At 44.6% G+C, this 27,372-nt stretch overlaps 1 protein-coding gene across 3 annotated transcripts in view; it reads right to left on the bottom strand.

The window, feature by feature from the left end:
* Positions 1-27,372, bottom strand: part of FRMD4B (FERM domain containing 4B) — a 192,981-nt gene that overhangs the window by 72,448 nt on the left and 93,161 nt on the right. For all 3 annotated transcript variants that reach the window (XM_026650244.2, XM_026650243.2, XM_026650242.2), the window contains 4 exons: positions 11,925-11,990; positions 10,508-10,602; positions 7,944-8,036; positions 2,241-2,325 (listed from right to left, as the gene is read on the bottom strand). In XM_026650244.2, the coding sequence (XP_026506029.1) occupies positions 2,241-2,325; positions 7,944-8,036; positions 10,508-10,602; positions 11,925-11,990 (339 nt within the window). The remainder of the gene's footprint in view (positions 1-2,240; positions 2,326-7,943; positions 8,037-10,507; positions 10,603-11,924; positions 11,991-27,372) is intronic.

Genomic DNA, 27,372 nt, shown 5'->3' on the forward strand with positions numbered 1-27,372 from the left:
TTGTGCTGTGCAAAATCAGGCAGTCGGCACTTTGTACACGAATACCAATTAAAGCACAGGCCTAGTGAAATAAAAAGGGCCCTCATTCAAACAGTGACACACAAAGTGCTGAAATAAATCACTGCATGATACACAATGTTATTCCAGCACTTTGCGCATGATCATCAGTTCATTTCAATACTACACAACTATGCTGTGTGAATAATACTATTTATCAGGGCCAGATGCGAGTCTTCCTGGCTGGCTAGATGACATATATGTTTATATATGTAGTATTTTTTCCCCTTGTCTTTTATACTGCATACACATAAGTATACACACACACACATACTTACCAGACAACCAAATGTTTTGATGTGACTAGCATTTAATTTCTACCAACTTCCAAGACACCTACTTGAGAGGACAAATAGACTGAACTTGAGACTCGTCGGCTATTAAGCTCGGCCAATGAGGTCCAGGACTCTTAACAGATGTTTACTTTTTTTTTTTCTTTACTTTTTGGGGGTTGAGGGGTGGAAAGCGGGGTTCCATTTTCCTCCCGCTTCCAGAAACAAATTCCTATACAAGTGAGATCCACATTCTTGCCATTAAATATTCTGTGTGAGGTTTCCACCCAGCCAGAAATACCAGCTCTTGATCTACAACCCTTTAAAATGTGCTGTGTGAAGGCTAGCAAACAATGGAGTTGCACGGGGATGAATTTGAACTAATACACGGACTCACTACACCAGTTAATGAATGAGCAGATTATTCTGTTTCTCTCCAATACCTGTCAGAATCGAGTTCCACACTTCCCACGCTTCACAACTAGGCAGGTTGCATGAAAAACAACAGAAGTGCCAGCTGCTTGACTTTACAGTACTAGAAAAATCACAGCAACATTAGGCACTGCTGCACTGGAGTTTATTGAAACATGGTTCCTGTTACAGCAAAGGTTTGGCAGACTGGCATGGGTAAGGGGTTGATGTGCCCATTCAATCCTCATTTAGGATTAGGGAGGTTCCCCTTCCTCTGGAGAGCTAATTTATACTATTTAAAACATGGTAGCATGACATGACATTCCAGTGTGAATTTTTGAATTTTCTATACACAAAGTGTTAACTTCCTAACCAGAAAGTGAATAAGTGAGTGTGTGTGTGTGTGTGTGTGTGTGTGTGTGTGTGTACATATAGACCAGGGGTCGGCAACGTTCGGCACGCGGCTCGCCAGGGTAAGCACCCTGGTGGGCCGAGCCAGTTTATTTACCTGCTGATGCGGCAGGTTCAGCCGATCGCGGCCCCCACTGGCCGCGGTTTGCCATCCCGGGCCAATGGGGGTGGCGGGAAGCCACGGCCAGCACATCCCTCGACCCGCGCCGCTTCCCCCCCCATTGGCCCGGGACGGCGAACCGCGGCGAGTGGGGGCCGCGATCGGCCGAACCTGCCGCGTCAGCAGGTAAATAAACTGGCCCGGCTCACCAGGGTGCTTACCCTGGCGAGCCGCGTGCCGAACGTTGCCGGCCCCTGATATAGACACATGTACATACACTTATATACATATATATTAAAAGTATGTTCTCTTTGTTCTTGACTTTATGGGGTACCTTCAGGGAAAGAAGTAACCACATTCAAATGGCGTAAACACATTATGCTCCCCTTGATCTTGATGCAGAGCTGTGGTTGAGATTAATGAAGAACTAAAGTAGACACTTGCGTTAGCCATTCAATATTACATGTATGTGGGAAGCACATGTATAATGTCAATTATAGCTGAGGGCTAGCTGCGAAATTCGGATCCAGATTTCAAACACTCAAAAGTCTGGGTATATTTGGATGTGGGATTTTGGTTTAGCCCCTTTGAAAGCCAGAGGGCTGTGAAAATCGCATCCTGAAACCATCACCGTCCCATTCATCCACGTACCTGAAGTTGGAGGAGTGTTTAGATTTGAATCCTTCGAATTTCTATAATCTAGAAATATGATTTCATTAATACCTAATCATAGAATATCTGGGTTGGAAGGGACCTCAGGAGATCATCTAGTCCAACCCCCTGCTCAAAGCAGGACCAATCCCCAGACAGACTTTTGCCCTAGATCCCTAAATGGCCCCCTCAAGGATTGAACTCAGAACCCTGGGTTTAGCAGGCCAATGCTCAAACCACTGAGCTATCCCTAATTTATCAGCCAGTTTAGTGATAGGCTCTAATACTGGAAAACAGCATAATAATGGGTAAAGGTTTCAAAAGACATCACACATTACCTTGTGCACACAGGATTTTGCATTCAGGAAAAAGAGTTCTACTGTGTTTTTGTCCTTCAGAAAAGAGATGCTTTCAATGTAAAACCTGAAAAAAAGAACAAAGCGACTTTATTTTCTTACCCAGGTTCTGTTCCCCTCCCATGTCATTCTGATTTCCTCATTTTTTGTTCCCCCGCAGTACAGATGGTTCAGAGGAACTATGACTTATTGCATTTAATTTCCTGCCTATTAGTAGGGAACAAGCAGAAAGACCTGAGGAGAGATAGCGAAAAGGGAATGACAAACACCTTGTTAAACCGATAAGAGCAATTTGACGACTTTTCATCTCTTTTGAAAACCTTGTCCGATTTCAAAGGGGCAAGTCATTCTCTTAAGCAGAGGAAAGACACCCTGGAATTGGAAAAGGGTAATGCAAACTCTGTGTTACTACTCGACAAAGCCAATGCAAAATCCACCGTGGCAGAGGGATTAGTGCTAGCGTGGAAGGTTGGCGGATGCATGACCTTGGAATCACATCGGGTCCAGGAACTCCTGGGAGTTCTAGTTCCAATACTTTGCACAGAGAGACGACCTCTCTGCACTGTTCTAGATTTCCCCTTCCCTCTGAAACAAGGTCCAGGTCAGGAGTGTGCTGTCTCAGATCTCCCTGTCCATTGGTGCGCACAGTCTTCCCCCGTGGGGGCTCTGGGGGCAAGCCATAGACAGGACTCAGCAAGGTTGCTCAGAACAAACTGGAATGTCCATTGGAAATAATACAAGCTTGGAATGCTGCTTCCCGGCTCTGTCTGCACCTGCCAGCCACACCGCCCACACCCTGAACCAGTATGGTGGGATCCCAGTGGAAGAATCATAGAATCATAGAATATTAGGGTCGGAAGGGACCTCAGGAGGTCATCTAGTCCAACCCCCTGCTCAAAGCAGGAAAATCCCCAACTAAATCATCCCAGCCAGGGCTTTGTCAAGCCTGACCTTAAAAACCTCTAAGGAAGGAGATTCCACCACCTCCCTAGGTAACCCATTCCAGTGCTTCACCACCCTCCTAGTGAAATAGTGTTTCCTAATATCCAACCTAGACCTCCCTCACTGCAACTTGAGACCATTGCTCCTTGTTCTGTCATCTGGAGGAGGTGCCGTTGGCTCCAGGACTCGGGAAGCATTTTGCACAGTGGTTGTTCTCCTCCCATGCTCCTCCCTGACTGCATTTTGCTAGCACTCAGGTGCGTTAGCAGCCTTCTATACTGTGCGCTGGAGGGGTGCAAAGAGCCCTAAACGTTTATCAGTGCCGAGCAGTGTCTGTAAGTAGCAGGGCCGGCTCCAGGCACCAGTGAAGGAAGCAGGTGCTTGGGGCGGCCCATGGAAAGGGGCGGCACTCCGGGTCTTCGGCAGCAATTCAGCGGCGGGTCCCTCAGTCCCTCTCAGAGGGAAGGACCTGCCGCCGAATTGCCGCCGAAGAATGAAGCGGCAGCGGTAGAGCTGCTGCCGAAGTGCCGCCGATCGCCGCTTTTTTTTTTTCTTCTTTCCCCTGCCGCTTGGGGCGGCAAAAACGCTGGAGCCGGTTCTGGTAAGTAGGCATCCCGTGGGATTACTATGGAGATGATCCAGGCGGTCACATGGTACCCTGAGGTTCAGTTGCCAGCATGTGGAGTTTAAGGTTTTATTATTGACGTGGCTGGAGTTCAGCTGCCAGAACCAGAGGGTAGAGGCATCTGACCTCTCTCTAAACATGAATAACCCGACACTGAACCCTGCTAATCCAGTGCATCTTCTTCCCACAAGGGGCAGCTCCCTCCGTTCACCAACCTTTCAGAAGCCCCTTTTTGTTTGACTAAATATGGCAGGTGCAAGGGCATCTGTTTACAGCGTGGCCAAGCCGCAGAGCTCTTGACAGCTCTTAGGAATGTGGAGTCCTCTAAAGGAAAGAGTGTTTTCTTAGTTGCAAAGGCTCACAACCAGGAAGCGCTTGGCTGATTTGCTAAGGGAATTCTTTACACATGGTGATTCCAAAGGCTTTGTCTGAAGCGTCTGCACTTTCTTCCATGCGGGCCCTTATGCTTTGAACCATCCTCCCTTCTCTTCGAGTGCCGAACAACCTCTCCATATACTATCAAAACCCTCCTGAAATCACGTTTCCTCTCTGAAGCCTTGCTCCACTGGCCTCTCCTTGACATGCTCATCATTGTGAGCTTGTACCATTACTGCGTGTATTGTCATGCTCTCTACTGGCAGTATAGCAGTACTGATTCTGACATGGCATAGTCTGAAACAAATTCTCCTTTAGCTCAAGTGCAAGGGGGCTATATTGCTGTTTAGGGAGGATCTGAGCTCTGGCCTCACTGCCACTCTGCGGACACTAGCGGCCATGATGCGGTAACGGTCACATTCTTAGATGGCGAGGGCTTGCTACAGTGTCATATTTACTTGGATTTAAACTACCAGAAAAGAACGCATGGTCCAGGCTCTAATCAGTTAAAAATACAAAACCAGTAGCAAATCTCACAGCAACACACTAGCCCTCAAAAACATATCCTGAAACTAAATCCCATGCCTCTTGGATTACCAAGGGACACCCATCTTCTAATCCCTCCATCTAAGCATACAGTATTTTCTATGACTAGATGGGCAGGGATCACAGCCCAGATACTTACCTCAGCTACATGGGCATCTGTAGTAATTCCAGTAAATACAACGGAGTTATTCCAGAATTACACTGGCATAAATGAGATCAGCATCTGGACCACATAATACTTTATGCACATACACAAAGCCAAGCGCCTTGCTGTCACTCTCTAGAAATACTAAATCATAAAAACAACAAGTTCTAGAAGTTGCTTTTTCTGTGTGCTTTTCCCCTAATACTCACTTGGGATATTACACTAAACAGCACCAAGACTATGAACGTTACCCACGAAACGGTGCCTAGACAATGAACATCTATAATTCTGGAAGCACTCATCTCTCAAAGCTATGCAAAGCAAGATAACACAGCCCCGTAAAGCCTTTTTAGCTACATCGCTGCAAGGTATGAACAGTTCACTATCAATGCATGGGCTTCTCAGAATGATGGAACATTTGGGGCCACACTGTCCAGACCCCTAATGCAGGTCAGTGGTGTAGCAGGGTGGCTGATTCCTGAGCACCTCCTTGTGGCCAGAGGTCACTCTGCAATGCCCTGGTGCCAATTTCTCTCCTCTTCAGGACCCCTTCATAACTCCCACTCCACAGGTAATCAAAACATTCCCTTCCTGGGGCCCCACTTATGGAGTCCTTACATACTGGGCCTTCAGGCCCCACGCCCAGTTCAGTCTCTCTCTCCCGACAACATAGAAAGAAGACAAGCCCCAGTGTAAATGCCGAAGTTGACAGACAAAGGAAGCTATACAAAAGCCCAGGAACGGGGACGATGCTAATTTCCTCTGGCAAAGGTGTTAAAAAGCATTGGGGGGGGAGAGAAGGCATATGGCGCAAAAGGCTAATGTTCACATTTGCTCTTTATCCCCCAAGCAAATCTCCTGGACCCCTTCCATCAGTTATTCTGTATTTACGAAATGGCTCTTCCTTGCTCCTGATTTTAAAACCATGCGTTTTATACCAAGCAGGCACAAGGCTTGTTTCAACCCAAAACCATGAGGCGTTAAACTGGCAGGAGACGTGCAGTAAGAAGCACCGGCACCATTTCTACCTCAGTTCTGGTCCGAGGCAGATTTCTGAGGCCACGTGGCCCACACAGGCCTGGGTTGTGCCAAGCAGGAGCGCCGCGCTCTATCCCTGCCTCTGCCTTTCCACTGAAGTTGTGTGCATGCAGCACTGTACCTACCCTTTCGACTGCTCGCATCTGGGTTTAATTAAAGAAATAGACGATGACAAGGCACATGTGTTAGGGAGAGATAAGCGTGTGGGCGCTAACCACCCAAGGCATGTGCCAGGGTGTGAAAACCCACTGTCGCTCACACGTCAGAACTATACGCAGAGCTTAAATGCACTTCTATTAGAATATATATTTTCTGCAGTGCTAAATAATTTGTGTATTGTCAACTATTCCTATATCCTCCTCTTTTCCTTTCTAAAGGCCTCTCCATGCACTACCTACTTGCTCATTTTAAAATAGTTTATTTAAGCTTTTATGCCCCTAAAATGCAAACTCTATCCCAAAGTGCTTGGGCTTAAAATTAGCTTCCAGCAGCTTCTCCTCCCAAGTCAGCTCTTTCTCTCTGTATTAACTCTTTCAGTGCTTTCCAATCTCCCATCTTGTAAGGAATACTTAACGGGTCCTGGCCTACATCTTCCGTCCCAGCCAAGGTGTGCACAGCGCAGCTCAGGAAGCGTGTGTGTAAAGGTGGCTTTAAGATAGCTTTGTGCCCCACCACCCCCACTCCTGAATTAGCTGTTCACAGTTCCAGTCCTCTGATGCAAGTCAGGGCAGCCCGAGGTCAGTGGATCTCTGCAAGGGGCGCCGGGTCCTGCCCACATGGAATAGAGCGCTTTACATTTCATGAAAGAATAGGGAAGATTAGTCATGTGAACAATTTGATGGCCAAGTCAGTGACAGTATTTCTGTCCTGTTGCCATGTAAGTGACTGAAGTTCAATACATAGATTCAGTTTCGCATTTCCTGTCCAGAGGCACTCAATGTTTAGGAGGGACGAAGGGCCTGTAATAAATATATTTAAAGGGAAAAGCTTAGTTTAGGTTTTGTTTTTTAAAAATGGGGGAAGCTACAAAATCTAACAAGAAGAAAAGCATATTCAGTGAACACCAGGTACTGTTTATCTTGAACCATCCCCTACTACAGGGGTTGGCAACCTTTCAGAAGTGGTGTGCCGAGTCTTCATTTATTCACTCTAATTTAAGGTTTCGCATGCCAGTAATACATTTTAACGTTTTTAGAAGGTCTTTCTATAAGTCTATAATATATAACTAAACTATTGTTGTATGTAAAGTAAATAAGGTTTTTAAAATGTTTAAGACGCTTCATTTAAAATTAAATTAAAATGCAGAGCCCCCCAGACCAGTGGCCAGGACCCGGGCAGTGTGAGTGCCACTGAAAATCAGCTCGCATGCCGCCTTCGGCACGCGTGCCATAGGTTGCCTACCCCTGCCCTACTATGTCCTAAATACAGACAGCGCAGCCTTGTGGTGCCTACTTACCCATGCTACACAAATCACTGTTCTCTCAGAGTGCCTTACAAATTTTTTTTAACAAACTCAGCAAAAATCTAGCAAGAAGTTGTGTCATATTAGAACTGGAGAGTGGAAAAGATCAGCCTCATTTCATTTTCCAGACTGGCTAAAATGGAAAATACTAGCAGCCAGCATAAATTGGGAAAAGTAAATTTAATTGTTAAGAATTAGTATATTTTAACTAATCAAAGTTGTTAGTAGAATTCAGGCAAGGAAGCTCTTTAAGTATAGGATTCTTTAAAAAATTTTTTTGACAATGGCAGTTTAATTTAATAAAATATTGTTTTGATTTAAAAACGGAACAACCAAATTTCCAAAGTATCTCATAGCTAACCAGCATTTATCCAGGAGTTAACTGTTTTCTAAAAATAACACATATGGCTTAGACTTTTATTTCCTCTATCAAATTAATTGTCAATTAATTATCCTCTATCATATTATCAATCCTTTGAAACAAAAAGCTATAAATACACCAAACCTGTAATGTTTGGTATATATAAAAACATATAAAAAACAATTACTTACCTAACTGCAAAGTACAAAGTTGCTGGACCTGGTTTCTTGGGCAAGTCGTGATCCAGAACTCTATGATCTAACTGCAGCCATATATTCTGGCCTCTGTAGGAACAAATGGGGAGTGGGGGGTGGAGGGGATATGGGGGGAGAGGAACAGGTTCCATTAATAATACTGAAACAGATTCCCTTCAGCGCTTGCATTTGCTCAAACCGGCACTTTTAAAAGAGCAGGACGGAGAAATCCTGTTCACACTAAAGTCTGGGACAAAACTTTCAACTCTTCAATCGAGGCAGGATTTGGCCAAATGTCTGTTTACTTACTAGCCCTTTCAGACGTTGATCTACTTCGCACTCAGGACTCTGAGGAAACCAAGGGAATCCCCAATTCTAAAACCGTCACATGAAGATCAGACGTGAAGTGCAGAAGAACTAATATGTCTCCCCTCCGCATTAAGGCAAGATCCTGCCCTGCTGTTGCAAATTGGAGCAGCTCCATTGATTTTGAAGTAGCCATTCCAATTTACACCAGTTGAGGATCTGGCCTGTAGTCCAAGGGTGGGTGCCCTTTACAGCGGAAAGATGCTGGTTCCATAATCACTGTGTCCGCGATGAGATTGCAGCATGTTGTGCTGTCATTTCCCAGCATCTACTGATGCAGACCCCCAAGATGAAAAGCCTGCTTTTGAGAATTGCCAACTCAAACTAAAGAGAAGGGCGAGGTGCCCACATTTCAGAGCACTGCTTGTCAGTGGAAGCACTGTAATCTAGTCAGGCAGGCGCCCCTGCACACTCTGTTATTGAACATTGCATTGGCTGAATCAGTTTAGGGCGGTGTCCACAGGGAGTGACTGAGAAGAGAATACATGCCTCCCCAGGCACCATTTTTAATAACAAGCGGGAACAGAATGGGGGATGTGGTTTGCGCCTCACTTTGCCCCGTGGATTAGCTTGGAGAGGCAGGCACTCAGTATTGCCTAGTGCTGCCATCTGAGAGATTCTGGCACTGGGACAGGCCCTAAGCTGGAACAGCATGACTGCCCCCCAGAGGTGACGGGCTCACACTCCAAACACTGACAGGCATGTGGCGTCTTTAGCAGATGCCTATAAATTCTCTGTCATTGGTCAAAATTTCTGCTTGCTTTTTTGGGATACTAGCCGCCCTTATGAAATACCCAGGGAGTGCTTTGGAAAAGCTCGGCAGGTGGAACTGCCACTAAGCAATTAACGAGGGAAAAAAAGTCTCATGGAAGTTCTCCTGGGAGGTTGGGAGGAGTATAAACATCATCCCAGAGGTATTTATAGAAGAAATGCTGGAAGAAAACATTTTACGACAAGGAAAAGGGCACAGACATTGCAAAAACATTCCAAAAAGAGTCTCCGGGAAGAAAGCAGCTCTTCAAAAAATACACCCATGGCAGTGCCAAGAAGGGCTTCAGAAGCAGACACCTCCTCACACCGGGGTGATATCCAGCTACGACGACATTCTAAAGAGCATCCTCCACTATTCCCCTCCTCCCCTACCCCAAAAGCCCTGGGAAGGGTACTGCCTCTACAGCTGCGGGTTGACGCACAGCTTTGTACAATGGGAAGAAAGTTGGTCTTGTGATTAAGGGCGTCTTTACTATCACAGACTTCCTATGTGACCTACAGCGATAAGGGATGTGCTCAAAAGGGCGAGAAATGTCCTAGGTAGGGCAGGGATTAACATCAGCCCTGTAATAAAGATGTAACTAGGGCCAAGATCCAGTTCCACTGGCTACTATTGCAAACCTCCACCCCTCCCTAGCTGGGCTTGTTTTTGGCACGGTTCTTCTGCCATTTCTGGAAGCTGGGATGTGGTTGCACTGGAAAGGCTCATTATGAGGGAGTATAAAGTGACTCGTGCAATGTCACGCTGTAAAATGCACACTGAGGCTAGGCAACCTGCTCACCAATGTCAGTCAGCTCGAAGGTTTCAGTAACAACTGGAGGAGAGAGGAATTTAAGGAGTTAAAATGCATGCTACTTTGGCAGCTGTTGTTGGTAGACTGCAAAGTGGTTTTAGACGTCTACAAAAATAAGCAAAAGGCACAGAAATAGGGAGAGTTTATTACTATGTTATCGGACTTCAGATTTCTCTGCTGTTATGCCAGTTCGGGATTAAAGATTTGTTTATACTGGGTTTGAGGCCAGAAAATACAAAATGATGTAATTGATTAATACTAAAAATGCTTGCATATCCCCCCAATTTTTTTTTAGTTGCACAGATAAGGCATGCATGAGCGTGCTCATATGTAAAGGAGAGAACACTGAATCAACTTTTCCACCTTTCACTTGTAAGACAAATAAGAAAGGGCAAAATACACCCAAGGAGGATTTTATAGAAGTGCCCTTCTGTTTTGTCATGGTGTGTCATCCTGACTCAGCTAGGACCATTCTAAGGGGGAGGAAAACATCTTTGAAAACAGGAGTCATCTTTAGATCATTGTGGCTTGGCCTGGAGTCCAATTTCTATGCTTTGTGGGATGGACTGAGACGTTGGTTTGCAACAATCATTTCACCAATTGTTTAAAAAAAGAAATACAGATACTTACGTATCATCTATAAATGTTATCCCAAAATACTCCTTTTCTTTGAGGTTGAAATGTGATGCCACCAGATCCAGTAACTCCCGAGACAAAAGTTTGGGCTATTGAGAGAATCATCAGCATATCATTACATTCAGCTCAGCCATTTTATTTTTAAACTAGTCTTCTCTAGATAGGCTGCCTTAAAGGGACATTGCCACATAGTTTAAAGCACCATGATGCAGTCTCCTACCCAGCTGGGTCCCATGAAGCCTTGTGCCCTTGGGTGTTGACTTCCCAAGTACAGCAAATCCCGGTTTACCTGTCAGAACTGCAGAAATTTAGAACTAGACATAAATGACTAAGTGGTTGGGGAGCAAAGGCAACTAAGTTCTTTCGCCTTCCCAAACCAGTTGAAATGTATAAAAAGAAGTAGAAGAAAGGAGTGGCTAGCCTAGGGCAAAGACTGGACTGAATTCAGGCTTTTCATGGACTTTATTGCAGGAAGGACTTTTCAATATAGAATCTGTTATACCCCAGAAAAGCTAGACCTTCCCCCCCCCTTATGACAAGGTACCATCCACCCCAAAACACAACCCAAAACACAGATCATTTTCAAAAAGATTTTAAAATTGAAACTCAGAAGAGCTTAATGTGTTATAAATTGTAATGAGAGCAGATTTAAAAAAAAAAAAAGATATTTATTGAAAAATTTCCAAATGTAACAGCACCGAGAGCTAGAACATGAAACTAACAGAGAGTCCTGTGGCACCTTTAAGACTAACAGATGTATTGGAGCATAAACTTGAAACTAGTGACACAAGACAGGTCTGTTTGTCATCGTCCAAGCAAATAACAAAAAGATGAAGTCTGATTTAGATTTTTAAAATTCATTCCATGTTCCTAATCTGAGGAGTTGTTAGTCACACAGACGAGGGCAAACATTTTTTTAGATGCGCCTCTTTGACCTTGGGGTCTAAGTCCCATTTCAAAAGTGATGCAGGCACTCAGAAGCCAATGAGATTTAGGAGCATAAGTCCTCCGTCACTTCTGAAAATGGAACTTGGGCGTTTTTGAAAAAACTTTACTCGTGGACATTTAAGAAAAGTTTGACTGAGTCCATTTAAGCTGGTAAAATACAATTAAGTGGATTGCATTAAAAAGCATAGATGCCACTACAAAACCAGGCTGTGTTGGGCAAAGTGATGCCCCATAGAGGGTGTTTCTATATGGAGATATACCAATCTCATAGAACTGGAAGGGACCCTGAAAGGTCATCGAGTCCAGCCCCCTGCCTTCACTAGCAGGACCAAGTACTGATTTTGCCCCAGATCCCTAAGTGGCCCCCTCAAGGATTGAACTCACAACCCTGGGTTTAGCAGGCCAATGCTCAAACCACTGAGCTATCCCTCCCCCCAAACTAACAGTTCCAACTTCAGTTTACCTGAACCAGCAGTTCCAACTTCCTGTCATCAAGGAGCTGCACCTGGCAGTGCCTGCCTTCTGTCATCTAGAAAGACAGGAACACGTCAGTGGTCAGGGAAGGGAGGAAACTCCATTTAAAAGCTGCAGAAGGCAATTACGTATGACAGTAGGTTTTGATGTCCTTGCTACTGAGCCACACTGGAGGATGTCTTGGTAACTGAATCGCCTCCCTATACGAAGGCTAAGGTTCTTGCTCCCAGAAGCTGCTGAGCACTCTGAACTCCCATCAACTTCAAACCGTAGTGAAGGGTACTTAACACCTCTCAGGATAAAGATGAAAATTACCCAAAAGCTGTAGCAGAGCTGCAGTTCAGCTGTAATTGCATTGCACTTGGCCTGTGTAGTGAAAATAAACCAGGCTTATGAATACCTTTATACACCGCGCTAGCAATGGTCTTATGCTTGAAAGCTCTGGCAGAGCAACCAGCACTGGGTACAAAACCAAGACATTTATTCAGAGATGCCAAGTTGAGAAAGGACCATTGTGATCATCTAGTCTGACCTCCTGTTATCACAGGCCAGAGGACTTCCCCAAAATAATTCCTAGAGCAGGCCGTTTAGAAAAAAAAGATCCAAACTTGATTTAAAAATGGTGATGGAGAATCCACTCTGACCCTTGGCAAATTGTTCCATTGGTTAATTACTCTCACTGTCAAAAATGTATGCTTTAGTTCCAGTTGGAAGTGTCTAGCTTTAACTTCCAGCTATTGGACTGTGTTATACTTTTCTCTGCTAGATTGAAGAGCCCATAATTAAATATTTATTCCCCACGTGGATATTTATGGACTGTAATCAAGTCACTCTTAATCTTCTTTTAAGCTAAATAGATTGAGTCTCTTTGAGTCTATCACTGTCAGGCAGGTTTTCTAATCCTTTAATCATTCTCATGGCTCTTCTTTGAACCCCTCCAATTTATCTACATCTTTCTTGACTTGTGGGCACCAGAACAGGGCACCGTATTCCAGCAGAGGTCGCAGTAGTGTTAAATACAGAGGTAAAATCACCTCTTAACTCCTACTCGAAATTCCCCTGTTTATACATCCCAGGATCACATTGGCTCTTTTGGCCACAGTGTCTCGCTGGGAGCTCATGTTCAGCTGATTATCCTCCACGACTCCAAAACTTTTTCAGAAGTCACTGCTTCCCAGGATAGAGTCCCCCACTCTGTAAGTACAGTCAACATTCTTTGTTCCTAGATGCATATACAGCAGAACCCCATTTATCCAATCTAATTGGTATAGGGGCCAGAGCAGATAATCAAAAATCCGGATAAAGGAGAGAATGGGAAAGTGCAATGCTGCAGCGCCATCTAGTGGTCACCGCAGAGATCACCCCCTTCTGGACCTGTGTGCACTGGCTGTCTGGTTGACACGGAGAGCCAGTTAATGGAGGGTCAGATAAACGGGGGTTTACTGAATTTACATGTAGCCATACTAAAATGCATGTTGTTTGCTTGCATCCAGTGTGCCAAGCAATCCACATCACTCTGCATCAGTGACCTGTCCTCTTTATTATTTACCACTCCCCCAATTTTTGTGCCATCTGCAAACCTTATCAGTGATCATTTTAGTTTCTTTCAGGTCATTGATATAAATGTTAAATAGCGTAGGGCCAAGATCTGATGCCTGCGGGACCCCACTGGAAATATACCCACTTGATGATGATTCCCTATTTGTAATTACATTTTGAGACCTATCAGTTCGCCTGTTTTTAATCCATTTAATGTGTGCCATATTTTATATTGTTCTAATTTTTTAATCAAAATGTCATACTGTACTAAGTCAAACACCTTACAGAAGTTTACGTATATTACGTTAATACTATTACCTTTATCTCCTAAGCTTGTAATCTCATCAAAAATATATATCAAGTTTAGTTTGACATTATCTTTCCTGGGATCTGTGTCAGGCTGACAGGCCTAAATTACCTGGGTCATCCTGTTTACCCTCTTTAAAAATTGGCACATTAGCTTTCTTCCAGTCTTCTGGAAATTCCCCAGTGCTCCAAGACTTATTGAAAATAAACATTAACAGTCGAGTGAGTTCCTCAGCCAGCTCTTTTTAAACTCTTCAGTACAAGTTATATGGATCTGCTCATTTAAAATGGCTAACGTTAGAAACTTCTGTTTAACATCCTCCAGAGATACCAGTGGAATGGAAAGAATGTTATCAGCACCATATGATAAAACTCGTATCTATTTTTTCCCCAAATACAGAACAGAAATATTTATTGAACATTTCTGCATTTTCTGCATCATTATTGATAATTTTACCCTTTCCATCTAGTAATGGACCAGTACCATTGTCAGGATTCCTTTTGTTCCTAATATATTTATAAAACCTCTTATTGTCCTTAATTCTGCTGGCCATAGATTTATCCTAGTGTCCCTTTGCTTCCCTTACCAATTTTCTACAATTCCTAACTTATGATTTATATTCATTAATATCAACATCTCCTTTCTTCCATTAGTTATATATATTAATTTTGTATAGAGGTCTACACTTCCCCTCTAAACCAGGTCAATTTTTTAATCAGAACAATATTCTTCCTAAACTATGGGATTGTGGCTTTTCAGGCATCTAACAAGGTGTTCTTAAATGATTCCCAATCGTCATTCACATTTTTCTGATTACATTATTTCTCCCAGCTGATGTGGCTCATATTTAGGAAATTTATGAACTAAATTAGTAAGTCCCCAGCTGGCCTGAGTTCTGTCCCTTATCACAAGGAAGTTAACCTCAGTCCTAGCCCCTGGGAGAGGGAATGAATTAGTCCTACATTCGAACATGGGCAGCGGGTATCGCAGGCCAGGGGAGTCTGAGCCTCCCCAAAAGAGCCAGGCATGGTCCTGCTCACACTCCGCCCCAAGCCCCCATCTCTTCCCCCGTGGCCTGTGTTCGCGGCTTGGGCATCCCAGCACTTGGGCCGCCCGGTGATCCGGGCCTTGGGCATCCCAGCGCTTGGGCCGCCCAGCACTCGGGCCGCCTGGTGCTCTGGGCCTCGGGCATCCCAGCGCTCGGGCCACCCAGTGATCCGGGCCTCGGGGCGCCCAGTGCTCGGGTTGCCCGGTGATCCAGGCCTGGGGCCGCCCAGTGATCTGGGCCTCAGGCCGCCCAGCGCTTCGGCCGCCCGGTGATCCAGGCCTCGGACCGCCCAGTGCGCTGGGGCTCCCCTTCCAGTGCTCTGGGGCCGGGGAGGGGGGATGGGTAGTGGTCGCGGTGGGGGTTCAGGGCTCTGCCAGGAAAGGGCCACGGGCAGAAGGGGTGGGGCTGGGGGCTAGCCTCCCTGAATGGGTGGTTCACGTGTCACTCATGCATTCGAACACCAAGGCTCCTGCCCCATTCCTTGTCGTGGCAGACATAGCAGAGACAGCCTCATTGAAGAAGATGATGGCATTGCCTTATTTGAGTGTCAAGACCAGCACAGCTGCTTGGACCATGAGGTTTATCCAGGGATATGCAAGGAGACCTGGCTCACTCCATAGCTATTAGATCTGGACTGTTTTGGTCCCCTTAGTTTCAGGTTTATGTCATGTTTATCCATCGAAAACTATTCCCATGTCTCTCTGGGAACAGTTAAAGAAAATAAAGTTACATTATGCTCCTTTAACACCTGTCCTTTAAAATCTATTACATTTCCATGAAAGCTTTTCCATTATTTAAGAACCGTTCTATTCTGGGTCCCTCACAGTCTGCGCAGGGCCTGGCTTTCAAGTACTCTGAAGATTACAACCGGTAAAGGGAACCTGGCTTTTATTTTTTTAATCATGCCCTCAGAATAATTCATTCTCCTGAAGGCACAGAGCTTCTCACAGGCAATAAATCTGCAGCTCTAAACATAGACAGAAGGTGGCTTTCTAAGATAGGGATTTCCTAATGAACTAAACATCGTGAACACAGTGGTTCTTTTCCTGCAGATGACTGATCTCTCTGTGGACAGTAACAGAGTTAGGGCCAGAGTCTCCGCTGGTGGAAGTCGGCATTGCTCTGTTGATGTCAGTGGGGCTACATCAATTTACACCAACTGGGATTCTACCCAAAACCAGTGACATGACAAATCCCTCTATAGACAAAGCCTGAGAAAGCCTGGATGTGGGAGAAGGTGGAATGTGTAAAGAGTTTTTAAAAATACAAGACCTTGTTGACATACAAATACCAGTATAGCTGGTGCAGCTATACTGGTATAAATGCGCTTATATCACTCATTGACATACAGGACGGGGAATAAGCTATGCTGGTATAAGACAATATATAGTACAAATACTGTGTTTAGACCAGGCCTACATTAAAGAAATAACTATTATTCCTTTTCGTTGCATATCTTGTAATGGTGTGTGTGGGTGACAGAGAGAGATCCATTACCGAGTGACCCACAAAGAGGATGTGTGGATTACAGCTATTGCTGGCCTTGGTGGATCTCCTTTAGCTCAATTGCTATAGACCTTTGGTTTAGGAGATAAAAATCCAGGTTCTAGTCCCCGCTCCCAGGGAGCTCAGTATGTGATTTATCTGCATTGTCTGGAGCCCTTAAATCCATTACAATCTGATCACAGCTTCATTTGTCACTAGGCCATTGTGATTTATTTATGAACACACATGCTACCATAGATTAGTTATTTCATCAACTTACACTTTTGCCACCGCTGACATACTGCTGCCAATTGCCCCCCGTCGTGAAGCGTCTGATCCATTAGTGTTTTTAAGTCACAGCCCCATCTGTTGCACTGAGATAGCATAAATAATGGCAACGCCTAATTGCTCGTTTTTACCCAATGAAATCACGTTCATCATTTCTGATGGCTGTAATTATCGCATTTATCTACTGTTAAGTAAAAACATTTTCTCTCTCTCTCTCTATATATATATATATATAAAATATAAAAACATGGTGCCATGGAAAGCTGCCTCAAAGATTCAAGTGTAAAAGCTATCACAATCATTTGCACTTCTACTGCGCCATCCAACAGCGAATCTCAAAGCGCTTTAAAAATATTAAGCAATTAACTCTCACAATAGGCCTGTGAGTTAGGTAAGTAAGTGAGATTCCCCCATTTTATAGATGGAGACATGTAGGCACAGAGATTAAGTGACTAATTCTGAGAAGTGCTGAGCACTCACAACTCTATTTAAAGTCAATAGAATCTGTCGGTGCTTAGCATCTCAGAAAAAACAAGCCATAAATAACATACTTGGGACCACATAGGAGAAACAGGACCCAAATTTCCAGATTCCTGCTCTAACAAGACAGGCCTCTCTTTTACCCATGGAGATTTTTCACAAATCGTTAAATAGTTAGAGGTATAAATCCATCCTTGACTCTTCTTCCAATTCATTACAGTTAAACTACTGATACAACTCCTGGAATTAACCCTTGAATCAGGCGTCTTGTGGTTGTTAAGATTCTCTGAACTTCAAGCATTTTATGTTATCTCAAAAATGCAATGATGTGGCCACTTTGCAGAATTTTAGAAAGTTAAATCTGGACTATTTAGCACAGAACAGAACAGCGCAAGAGCATTCAGTGATAGGGTGTATTGAGTTGCAATTGTTGCGGCATCTCGATCACGTCCTCAGTCATACAGGCTGTTCTGTACAGGGAGACCTTGCATTCCCAGTGAGCCTCATGGTTTCCATGGGGGGCTCCACACCGTAGCTTGCAAAGCCCGGAAGGCCAGAGATAACGACTAATTAACGATTATATAGCACCCTTCTTCCAGAAAGATCCCAAAGCCCTTTGCAAGCTATGTAGAGTCAGTTCATCTACCGACATTTGATAGCGTGCACCAGTGCTATGCAACAGTTTAGGACAGGAAGCCGATGCCTTTTCCATGTGAAACAAGAGATGGAATTTTAGGTAGGCAGAATGTAGTTACTCAGCACAGAGGGGGACCAGGGCACATGTAAAACAAGTAACATGGGATCTTTAGGGACACAAGTTATAGGGACGTCAGTTTTACATTTGCATTTATTATACCCTCAAGCACAAGACCTAGCTTTCCAAGGGGAACGTCCTTTAGTTTGTGAATCTTTTCTTTAGAGGCTTCTTGCAGGCAGAGACCTCCCACTGCACAGCTACAAACCAGCCTCTTCAGCAACACACACACACACACACACACACACACACACACAGGTCAGTGCTGCAAGCGCTCACAACCCAGTATCCCCACCCTGCTCTTAAAGGGGCGGCTCCCATTTTTCCCGATTGCATAATCTATATAGCTATTTACAAAGCAAACACAACCCCAAACAAATATTCAAAATGATGACTACATATAAACACTGGCACCTTACGCATCCAAGAGAGGTCACCTCCAGCAGCGCCACGCTGAGGTAACGCCTTCAAGGTTGCAGTCGAGCTGCTCTATCCAGGGAAAGGCTCACTTCCTGCACGTGCCATGAAACAAAAATGATGTGACCTGAATGAGTCTAATCATTGCCAGGAGGGGAAGGAGGCGAGTTCTGTGCCTCCGATCCTGATGCTATGAGGCAACGTTTGCCCTACATCTGTGGGCATGGAAGGCCAAAACAGTAGAACCAGCATGCTCCTGTATAAGCCTTGAGAGCACAACTCAAGACACCTGAGTGCTGGGGAACTGGGCAAGACCTTCTTTAACACACAGGATGAGGTAGGTACATGACTGTGACGTGGATATATGACTATACACGTGCATTGCCCCAAGCCTCACTCTCACAGGGCAGGACGTTGGAGGCTGTTGCTGCAGCAGCTGTGAAGTGGCTCTGCAGTTCGGGAGAAGGATTCCGTCTCCCACCGACCTCCCAGAGGGTAGGGGGCGATATTATTATTTTGTATTGAGGTAGTTCCCAGACGCCCAAATCAGGGCTTGGGGCTCCATTGTGCTAGGTGCTGTACACACAGATAACAAAAGGACTGGCCTTGTCCCCTAGACCAGGGGTTCTCAACCTTTTTATTTCTAAGCCCGCCCCCAACATGCTATAAAAACTCCACGGCCCACCTGTGCTACAACAACTGTTTTTCTGCATATAAAAGCCAGGGCCAGCATTAGGGGGTAGCAAGCAGGGCAATTGCCTGAGACCCCCAGTCCACACAGGGCCCAGTGACGCTAAATTGCTCAGGCTTCAGCCCCAGGTGGCAGGAACTGGGGCAGCGGGGCTTCGGCTTTCTGCCCTGGACCCATGTTGGCCCTGCTTGGCGGACCCCCTGAAATCTGCTCCCAGCCCCCCAGGGGGCCTTGGACCCATGGTTGAGAACTGCTGCCCTAGAGCTTACAAATGTCGCCCTCTAGCGTCATAGGAAATAAAAAGGGGCATTACTAAGGGAGATCGTCTTTAGAGCAAGAGGTAGAGGCCTGGGCTTTTAGAACTGAAAAACAAGGAGCTAGTCCTGGCTCCCCAGGTACGTACATGCAATTTATTTACCAGTAGCCCATCAGTTATTTAATCTGGTTTACTCGAGATCTGTGCAGGAATCAGGATTTGACCCAACAGCTCTAATAGCTCCCAGGTCCCATTTCCTGCAGTTACATTTTCATCTTCTGTCCACTGTGCCTTGCTAATATGAACAGGATGACTGGCAGTTCTTATTAAAGAATTTACTGCAAGATGAACCCTGGCAAAGACAAGACACCGAGATTACAAGCAGTTCGGAGATAGATATGAATTTGTACGTATTTCAGCTTAATCAAAATAGGGTTTTTTGCCAATGCACATTTATATCGGTTATATTTTGCAAAAGCGTATGTCACTGTATAGACCCAATCATTGATTTAATGATAGGGTGAGAGGGGAAGGGATGTTGTCTATTTATTAATAGGAAAATGGTAAAATAAGGAGAAACTTAAATAGACTCAAGCCCGTGTTTCCAGTCCTACCTCCTGCATAAAATCAAGAAACAAGTGGAACAAAGCGCAGCACGGAACCCCGCTCACAGCAAAACCAAACAGAAAACTGCAGAGGTATTGGATTCTCACCTTTTCCAAAGAAATCAGCAACCCCTTTTTCTCTCTGCACAAGTGGTCAGCTCTTACATAGTGCAGGTTTATGCAACTCAAAAGCAGAGGGAGGGGAATGAGAGGAGAATGATTGTCCAGGATGTTCAGACATTACCGAATCTCTGCAGCAGTCTTTGTTTGCAGACAAGCAATTCCAGCAGGTTTTTATGCAAGCAGGTGATTTACTCAGATGCTTAATGAAAAAGGAGTGCACTAAAAGAACATAGGTATCCCTTTCTATGTGTGTGCATGTACCAAGGTAAAGCAAAGGGGAAGACTGGGATTAAATGCTGTTCAGAGGGGTTTCAACACAGCATTTAATTTTGTCAGTGCAAACTGGATTATCATCTAGTAGAGCTGGGACATACACATGCTATAGCCTTGTACAGCGTACAGATAAAGGGCAGAACTGTGGATACAAAATTAAAGGACTAAAGCCAAATTCTTCTCTTGGTTAGGCCAGAGTGAATCATGAGTAGCTTCAGGGAAGTCACTTTGGTTTTACACTCATTTAACATTAGGCTAGCTTTTACATGGAGACAAACTGAAAATTGAGGCGACACTAATTATCTTTGATTTCACTCATGAAACATCACTTGCAGACAAAACATATGTCCGTGAATTCTCAATGTCAAGTTATGGAGGCATATTTTGCACAACTTCAGGAGTTTTTAAAAATACAGTCTAAAAGGCAAAAAGCTCATTTCTTAGCCACGAAGACCAATTCCCCATGATATCCGGCTCCTTAATGTTTGGGCAGAGTAGAACCTGCAGGATATTTATGCTATTGCCTCTCCCCCTCCCACCCCCCCCGGCAGTAACATCCTCCCTATTCGAAGCCAGTAGTTACACACAATATTTTTAGACATCATTGTGTCATCACGCTAAAAAAAAACCCAACCACCATATTTAGATGCTGTGTAAACAGGAAGCCTCACAAAAGTTTAAGTGAAAACTGCTGAAAAAATAACATGTCTCATGGAACGGTGGCTCAAGAGTGTGAGTCCTAAGAGGGTTTGAGTCAAAAATAAAACAAAAACTCATTACACTCCCTCTACAAAACTGAGATTTCATCTCCAGTGACAAATTACAGACAGCCACGGTGTGGTTTAGCCAGACAGATCTATCACAGTCATATTTTTAAAGCTTTTTTTTTGGTGTGTGGATGTTTTAAAGTACTATGAAGCCACCTTCCATTTTTACAATTATAAGTAGGTAAAGATACTAAAAAAATAGTGACGAGGAAAAGAAGATTTAAAAGAAGCTGCGTATAATTTTGAGACAACATTTGGAACTGTTTATTTACCATCAAAATACTCACACACGTCATAGCTGCTTTCCCTTGGGACTCTACTACTCTGGGGTTTTAGCTGCCAGTAAAGCTACATGCAGGTGCCCTAGTGTCAATTCCTAACATAGATGTGTTGCTCTAGTGAATAATTGTGATTTATACTGGTGCTGCATGTCTACATGAAGCTATCGCACACATAGCTATACCAGTGTTAGCAAAATAATACAAACCCAAAACAGTGTGGACGAGGCCTGACTCAAACTCCTTAATATTCCAAAATGATAACCTGCAATTTGAGCCAGAAGCCACCGGCACTTACACATGGAAGTGATTTTACTCAGGTGAACAGTCCCTTTACAGCCATCTGTAAGAAGAACTCTGTGGGGTCCTCTCCAGCTCAGGTGGCTGATGTAAATAGGGTTACTCATATGAGTCAAGTTACTCACCTACGTAAAATGTTTGTGGGTCGGGGCACAAGTTTGATACTCAAGACAAGATTCCTCAGTTTGCATCTCTCTTTCTCCCTCCCCTCTCTTAGGATACGTCCAGACTACCTGCAGATTGGTGGGTAGCGATCAATCTATTGGGGATCGATGTATCGCATCTCGTCTAGATGCGATACATCGATCCCCAAATGCGCTCCCGTCAACTCCGGAATTCCACCAGGGCGAGCGGCGGTAGCGGAGTCGACGATCCTGCGCTGTGAGGACGGGAGGTAAGTCGAAATAAGTTATGTCGACTTCAGCTACGCTATTCCCGTAGCTAGCTGAAGTTGCGTATCTTACATTGACTTCCCCTCCCCCCCCCAGTGTAGACCAGGCCTAAGGGCAAATCCTGCAGTGAGGCAAAATTCCCATTAGAGTTTTGCCTGGAGAAGCCTGCAGGATTTGATCCCGACTGCACAGAGTGCTTCACTCACCTCACTCCTTTCTTTTTTTCTGGATAGTCAGCCCTATTTCCATAAGCATCTCTTAGTTTAGTTGCACAAGGTTAAGCTACACTATGCAGAAAAAAAAGCCCTAGAGAATATTTCACACTGGGGAAGGAGTCTATATAGATGCATACAATGCAGTGTGTGACAGAGCCCTTTTTTGCTAAACAAATATCTAATACAAGCTGCAAAACATGTAATATTATGCAGGGGAAATGGCCTGCAATACGCTATTATGGTGCATTGTAAAAACAGTCCCATTTATTCTGAATCAACAGTCACAGCTCGCAGCAACAAAATCTACAGCGGCTAAAGGAGTCAGATTCAGGAAGAAATCATGTATGGACATTCACTCATGCTGCAAAGAGGTTGGTCAGTTAGTAAGTGTTGTCCCATTTTGCAGATGGGGAACTGAGATACAGAGGATGAGTGACTTGCCAAAGTCACACAGGAAGTCTGTGGCAAAACTAGAAGATAGTTTAGTTCTCTTGGCTCCCAGACCTGGGCTTTAATCCCACGGCCATCCATCTAGCAGGAGCTATGCGCATGACCCAAGAGGAAGACAAGTTAATTAGGGCTGTACTCAAACAGATGAGAAATTTTAATCTTACAGTTCCTTTCTGAGCTGGAGTTAAAAAGGATGCAATTTAGCAGCGCCGTTCTACCCTTCAGGACATCATATGAAGCTTTAAGAAATACATTTGGGGTTACATTTTCAAATTGGCCCCGAAAACTCCAGCTGCCAATTTTATGCACACGTCACAAACCAGCACCATACATTTGCACCCGCACACATATTTGTACAGACACTCTCCACCATTGGACCCTTAGGTGAACTAGATAGGGGTCTAGCTAGCTATCTGAGATGTGCTCACTGTGTGTGTGTGTTTCTGCAGTACTGCTGGTTAAAATTAAATACTTGGTTTTTCAGGGTAGAACGGCGCTGAACTCGTCAGTTTTCCCCAGCAACCACAGAACCTTTATCCCAGCCACAGCACGGCCAGCAACTTGTCGTCCTCCTCCTCTGGTGGAAAGCACTAAGCCAGGAATCTCCAATCCCGCCTCCTCCTGGAGGTCCCTCGCTCTTTGTGCCACTCACCACAGAGTTATTTAAGTTGGTGACTCTCTGGGAACCACAGGTATCTCCGGCAAACCAAGGGAGCTCACTGCAACACTTACGGCTATGAGAAATGGGTCTGATCCTCAAGGTTCCAGATCCAAATTTCCCCAGTGTCTGGGGATATGCCAATCCTGGCCTTAGGTCGCCTGTCCACATGTTCCCCACAGCACCCTGGGAGCATGGCCTCCATTGACCACATGGGCTTGATCCTGCTCCCATTGAAGTCCAGGGCAAAACTTCCATTGACTTCATTGGAGCAAGACCAAGTCATTGCCCCCACCCAGACACCACTGTCCCTCCTCCCAACCTGACCTCCCCCATAACGTGGCTCCAGCTTTTGAAGCCATGAAAGAGCGTTTGGCTGAAATCCTGGCCCTAGTGATGTCAATGGGAGTTTTGCCATTTATTTCAATGGGGACATCTTGATATTTACCTTAACGGAAGCCAATATCTGCTTCGTATTAACAGCTGGCAGTACAGCAAAGCAACTGGTTATTCCTCTTGCTCCACACACCACTGCAAAGAGACTCCTTGCTACCTTGTATTCACCAAGCCAGCTTGGTTGTAAGAGTCCACTGCAATTTCTTTATCCGTGCTGTGCAATGCGTGTCAATTTTCTGTCTCCAAGAACCCCGTGTATTTACTGACATTAATGAGAGTGATTTTACAGCATGAATGCCATAGGAAATTGCACTGTGAGTGACTAACAATGCACAGGAATTAAATACACCTTTATTATAGTATATGGGAGGGAGCTTTTTTATAAATAAAGAGTGGCGTCTCGTTCCCTGCTCATAACAGTCAGTGTCTCAACATTTTAGACGAGAAGAAAGGCAGAAAAAATAATACAAAACCGATACTGAATGATACTGGTCTCCCAGGGCATCTTATCGTATTTGTGCCTTTCTAGGAGATTATCAACTCTCTGAGGCCCATCTTAAAAAAATAATATAAACAAGAGGGCTGTTTTCAGCAGAGGATATCGTTATTTCAATGCTAATGCCTCTCTGCTGATGCTTTGCATAGAAGCCTTGGTTATGTTACATTTGGCTGAGTATGAAGATACTGGGCTGGAATAGCAGGACTAAATGCTCTCTGGATAGTTTGAAACCTTCTCAAAATAGTTCCATGTATTGAAGACGTTTATAAGCTTGGCTCCTACATAGCTTCAGCTGACTTTCATGTAAGCCCCACAAGCTGAGATAGTAAAAAACTGGCAAGGTAGCAACCCTTCCCAGCAAGCAGTCTCCCTCACTACAGGGCAGCTATGATTTTTCAGGGCCAAGTGCCAGTACATTTTATGTGCAAGTCTCCTTTTTACTGTTCCGGTCTCTAATTCACACACAGAAAACAGTGCAGAAAACAGCGATCGTAAGCTAGTTTTCCACTCCCTCGCTATTTTGTTCATTGTTTGCTGGTTCACACGGGGCCTGATCCAACGCCCATTGAAGTCAGTGGAAAGTCATGTTATGCTTGAATTTGAGAGACATTGAAAAAATCCTTAATGACAAGCATATTGTGATGAAAATCAAGCAAACAAAAGTCCCAGAGCCCTCAAAGTGACAGAATGTGCAGAATTCCAAAATAAGGACACGGTACACACATATTGCCAAAAACGGGGAAACGTTAATGCGATATGAGGCCACTAGAATGGTAACTGGCTAATGATTTCTGCCAGTGCTGTCAGGTGATCCTACAGCTGAGGGTGCATTTCCTGTTGCTATGGCCCATAGTTTAATGTACACAATACAGTCATGCCAATGTTGTTACCTGTCTGCATGCATTCTGCAAACCTTCACATTTGTGCATGCAAACCGGCATCTGCACAGGCAAACCAAGCAAAGTGTGCAGCTAAGATGCTGAGGCAGGGTTCTGAAGCACCATAGGCGTATGTGTGTTTGTGGGAATGCAGCAAGCCACTGCTTGCTCCTTAGACCCCACCCTTCGTAGCTGACAATCAGCGTCCAGTCTCTCCAGCCAATCGGCACATAGGCTCCCCTAACATTCGGAGGTATTCTTATCTTCCTGAGAGAGAAATCCTCCAAAATCTGATTGACTGGGGGAAAGGTTAGCTCTCTTCCTGGAGGAACAACCCATTTCTGAAGGGGGTGGGGGGGGGGCCTTTTAATTTGGAAATGGAAACATTTCACAATAAATACATACATGCCATTGGCGGTGACTTGATTATTCTGCCATACTTAGGGCTTTACACTATACGTAGGGCCCTACCAAATTCATGGTCCATTCTGGTCAATTTCATGGTCATAGGATTTTAAAAATTGTAAATTGCATGATTTCAGATATTTAAATCTGAAGTTTCACAGTGTTGTAGGGGTCCTGATCCAAAAGGAGGCTGGGGCGGGGGGTGGGTGCAAGGTTATTGTAGAGGGGTCACAGTATTGCCACCCTTTACTTCTGCACTGCTCCCTTCAGAGCTGAGTCCTTGGCCAGCAGCAGCCGCTGCTCTCCAGCCACCCAGCTCTGAAGGCAGCGCAGAAGTAAGGGTGGCAATACTGTAACCCCTCCTCCTACAATAACTTTGCAACACCCCCCTCCCCTGCAGTCCCTTTTTGGATCAGGACCCCCAATTTGAGAAATGCTGGTCACCCCCGTGAAATCTATATAGTATAGGGTAAAGTACACACAAGACCAGATTTCACGGGGGAAACCAGATTTCACGGTCCGTGACACATTTTTCACGACTGTGAATTCGGTAGGGCCCTAACTACATGGGAAACCAACAGCAAAAAGGGACAAACATAGGCCTCAAAACTCCACAGTTAAAAGTCAGGAAAATTAATAGGAAGCACTCAGTGCAAATCTGCAATAAATACTGAGTCAATGCAAAACTTCACAGAACATCTGCTTTCCTTAGCAATGACACAGTTTGTAAATCAGTGCTTGTTAGTGGCATACTTATCACACACAATGCTGACACTCACAGTAATGGTGTCAAGTATCAGAGGGGTAGCCGTGTTAGTCTGAATCTGTAAAAAGCAACAGAGGGTCCTGTGGCACCTTTAAGACTAACAGAAGTATTGGGAGCATAAGCTTTCGTGGGTAAGAGCCTCACTTTTTCAGATGTCGTTACCATGCAAGAGGCCATGGTAATGTTTTGTTCCAAGGAGTCATGATAAAATCTACTGGGAACTGGTGGAAAAGCTCATGACAATGGGTAACTCTTGTGATAATTAAGCAATAGCTGAGGGACACCAGTTTAGGGCACATTGCTATAAGGAAAACATTCTCCCTTCCCTTGAACACCCAAAGCTGTTGTGACTGACACAGATACGATACATCAGAGGCAGAGCCAACAGTATGGCTCAGGACTGGGAACTCAAGAGACCTGTGACCTATTCCTGGCTTTGATCGCTTAAGCTCTCTGTCCTTCAATTTCCCCATCTGCAAAATGGGGATAAAGATACTGACTTCCTTTGTAAAGTGCTTTGAGATTTCCTGATGACAAGCACTAAAAATTGTATTAAAGTTAATGTTTAAAATTAAATATACACAAGTTAAGAGGGAAGGTACTGTACATCTGGGGTCAGGCTTGAGTTCTGAGGGATTACAGGTATCGGTTGCAAGGATGAAGAGATACATACATATCACATAACCGGCATAGACCCAGATTGGGGTGCAAGAGTTTTTAAAGTGTCAGTGGATAAATGGGCTCAGGTACGCCACCCGTGGACTATATAAGAGGTCCAAGTCAGTATTAATAATCGTCATCATCCCATTAGGTCAACTCCTTGGGGTATCTGTGACTGATTCTCCTCTTCCTCCTTCCCCCCAGCCCCCATCTCCTCTCCCTTCTCCTAGTTAGTGGCCGAAATCTTTTAGTTCTACCTTACATACCTTCCCTTCACATAAAAGAAAATTAGCTTCTCTCACCGTTGTCATTTGCAGTTTATCACAACGTAGCTTGCACTGTGGAGAGGGTAATAGCACTGGTGACAGTCTCCTCTCAGGGCTTGTCTACACAGGGAGATGTAATAACTATACCACTATAACTCCCTGTGTGGTTACTTTGGAATAAGAGTGTCCACAGATGGAGTTATACCGGTATAACTATAGTGGCATAATTTTACTGGTAAGT

Source organism: Terrapene carolina, unplaced genomic scaffold (assembly GCF_002925995.2).
Source record: "Terrapene carolina triunguis isolate 2854851 unplaced genomic scaffold, T_m_triunguis-2.0 Scaffold89, whole genome shotgun sequence".
Classification (NCBI taxonomy): domain Eukaryota; kingdom Metazoa; phylum Chordata; order Testudines; family Emydidae; genus Terrapene; species Terrapene triunguis.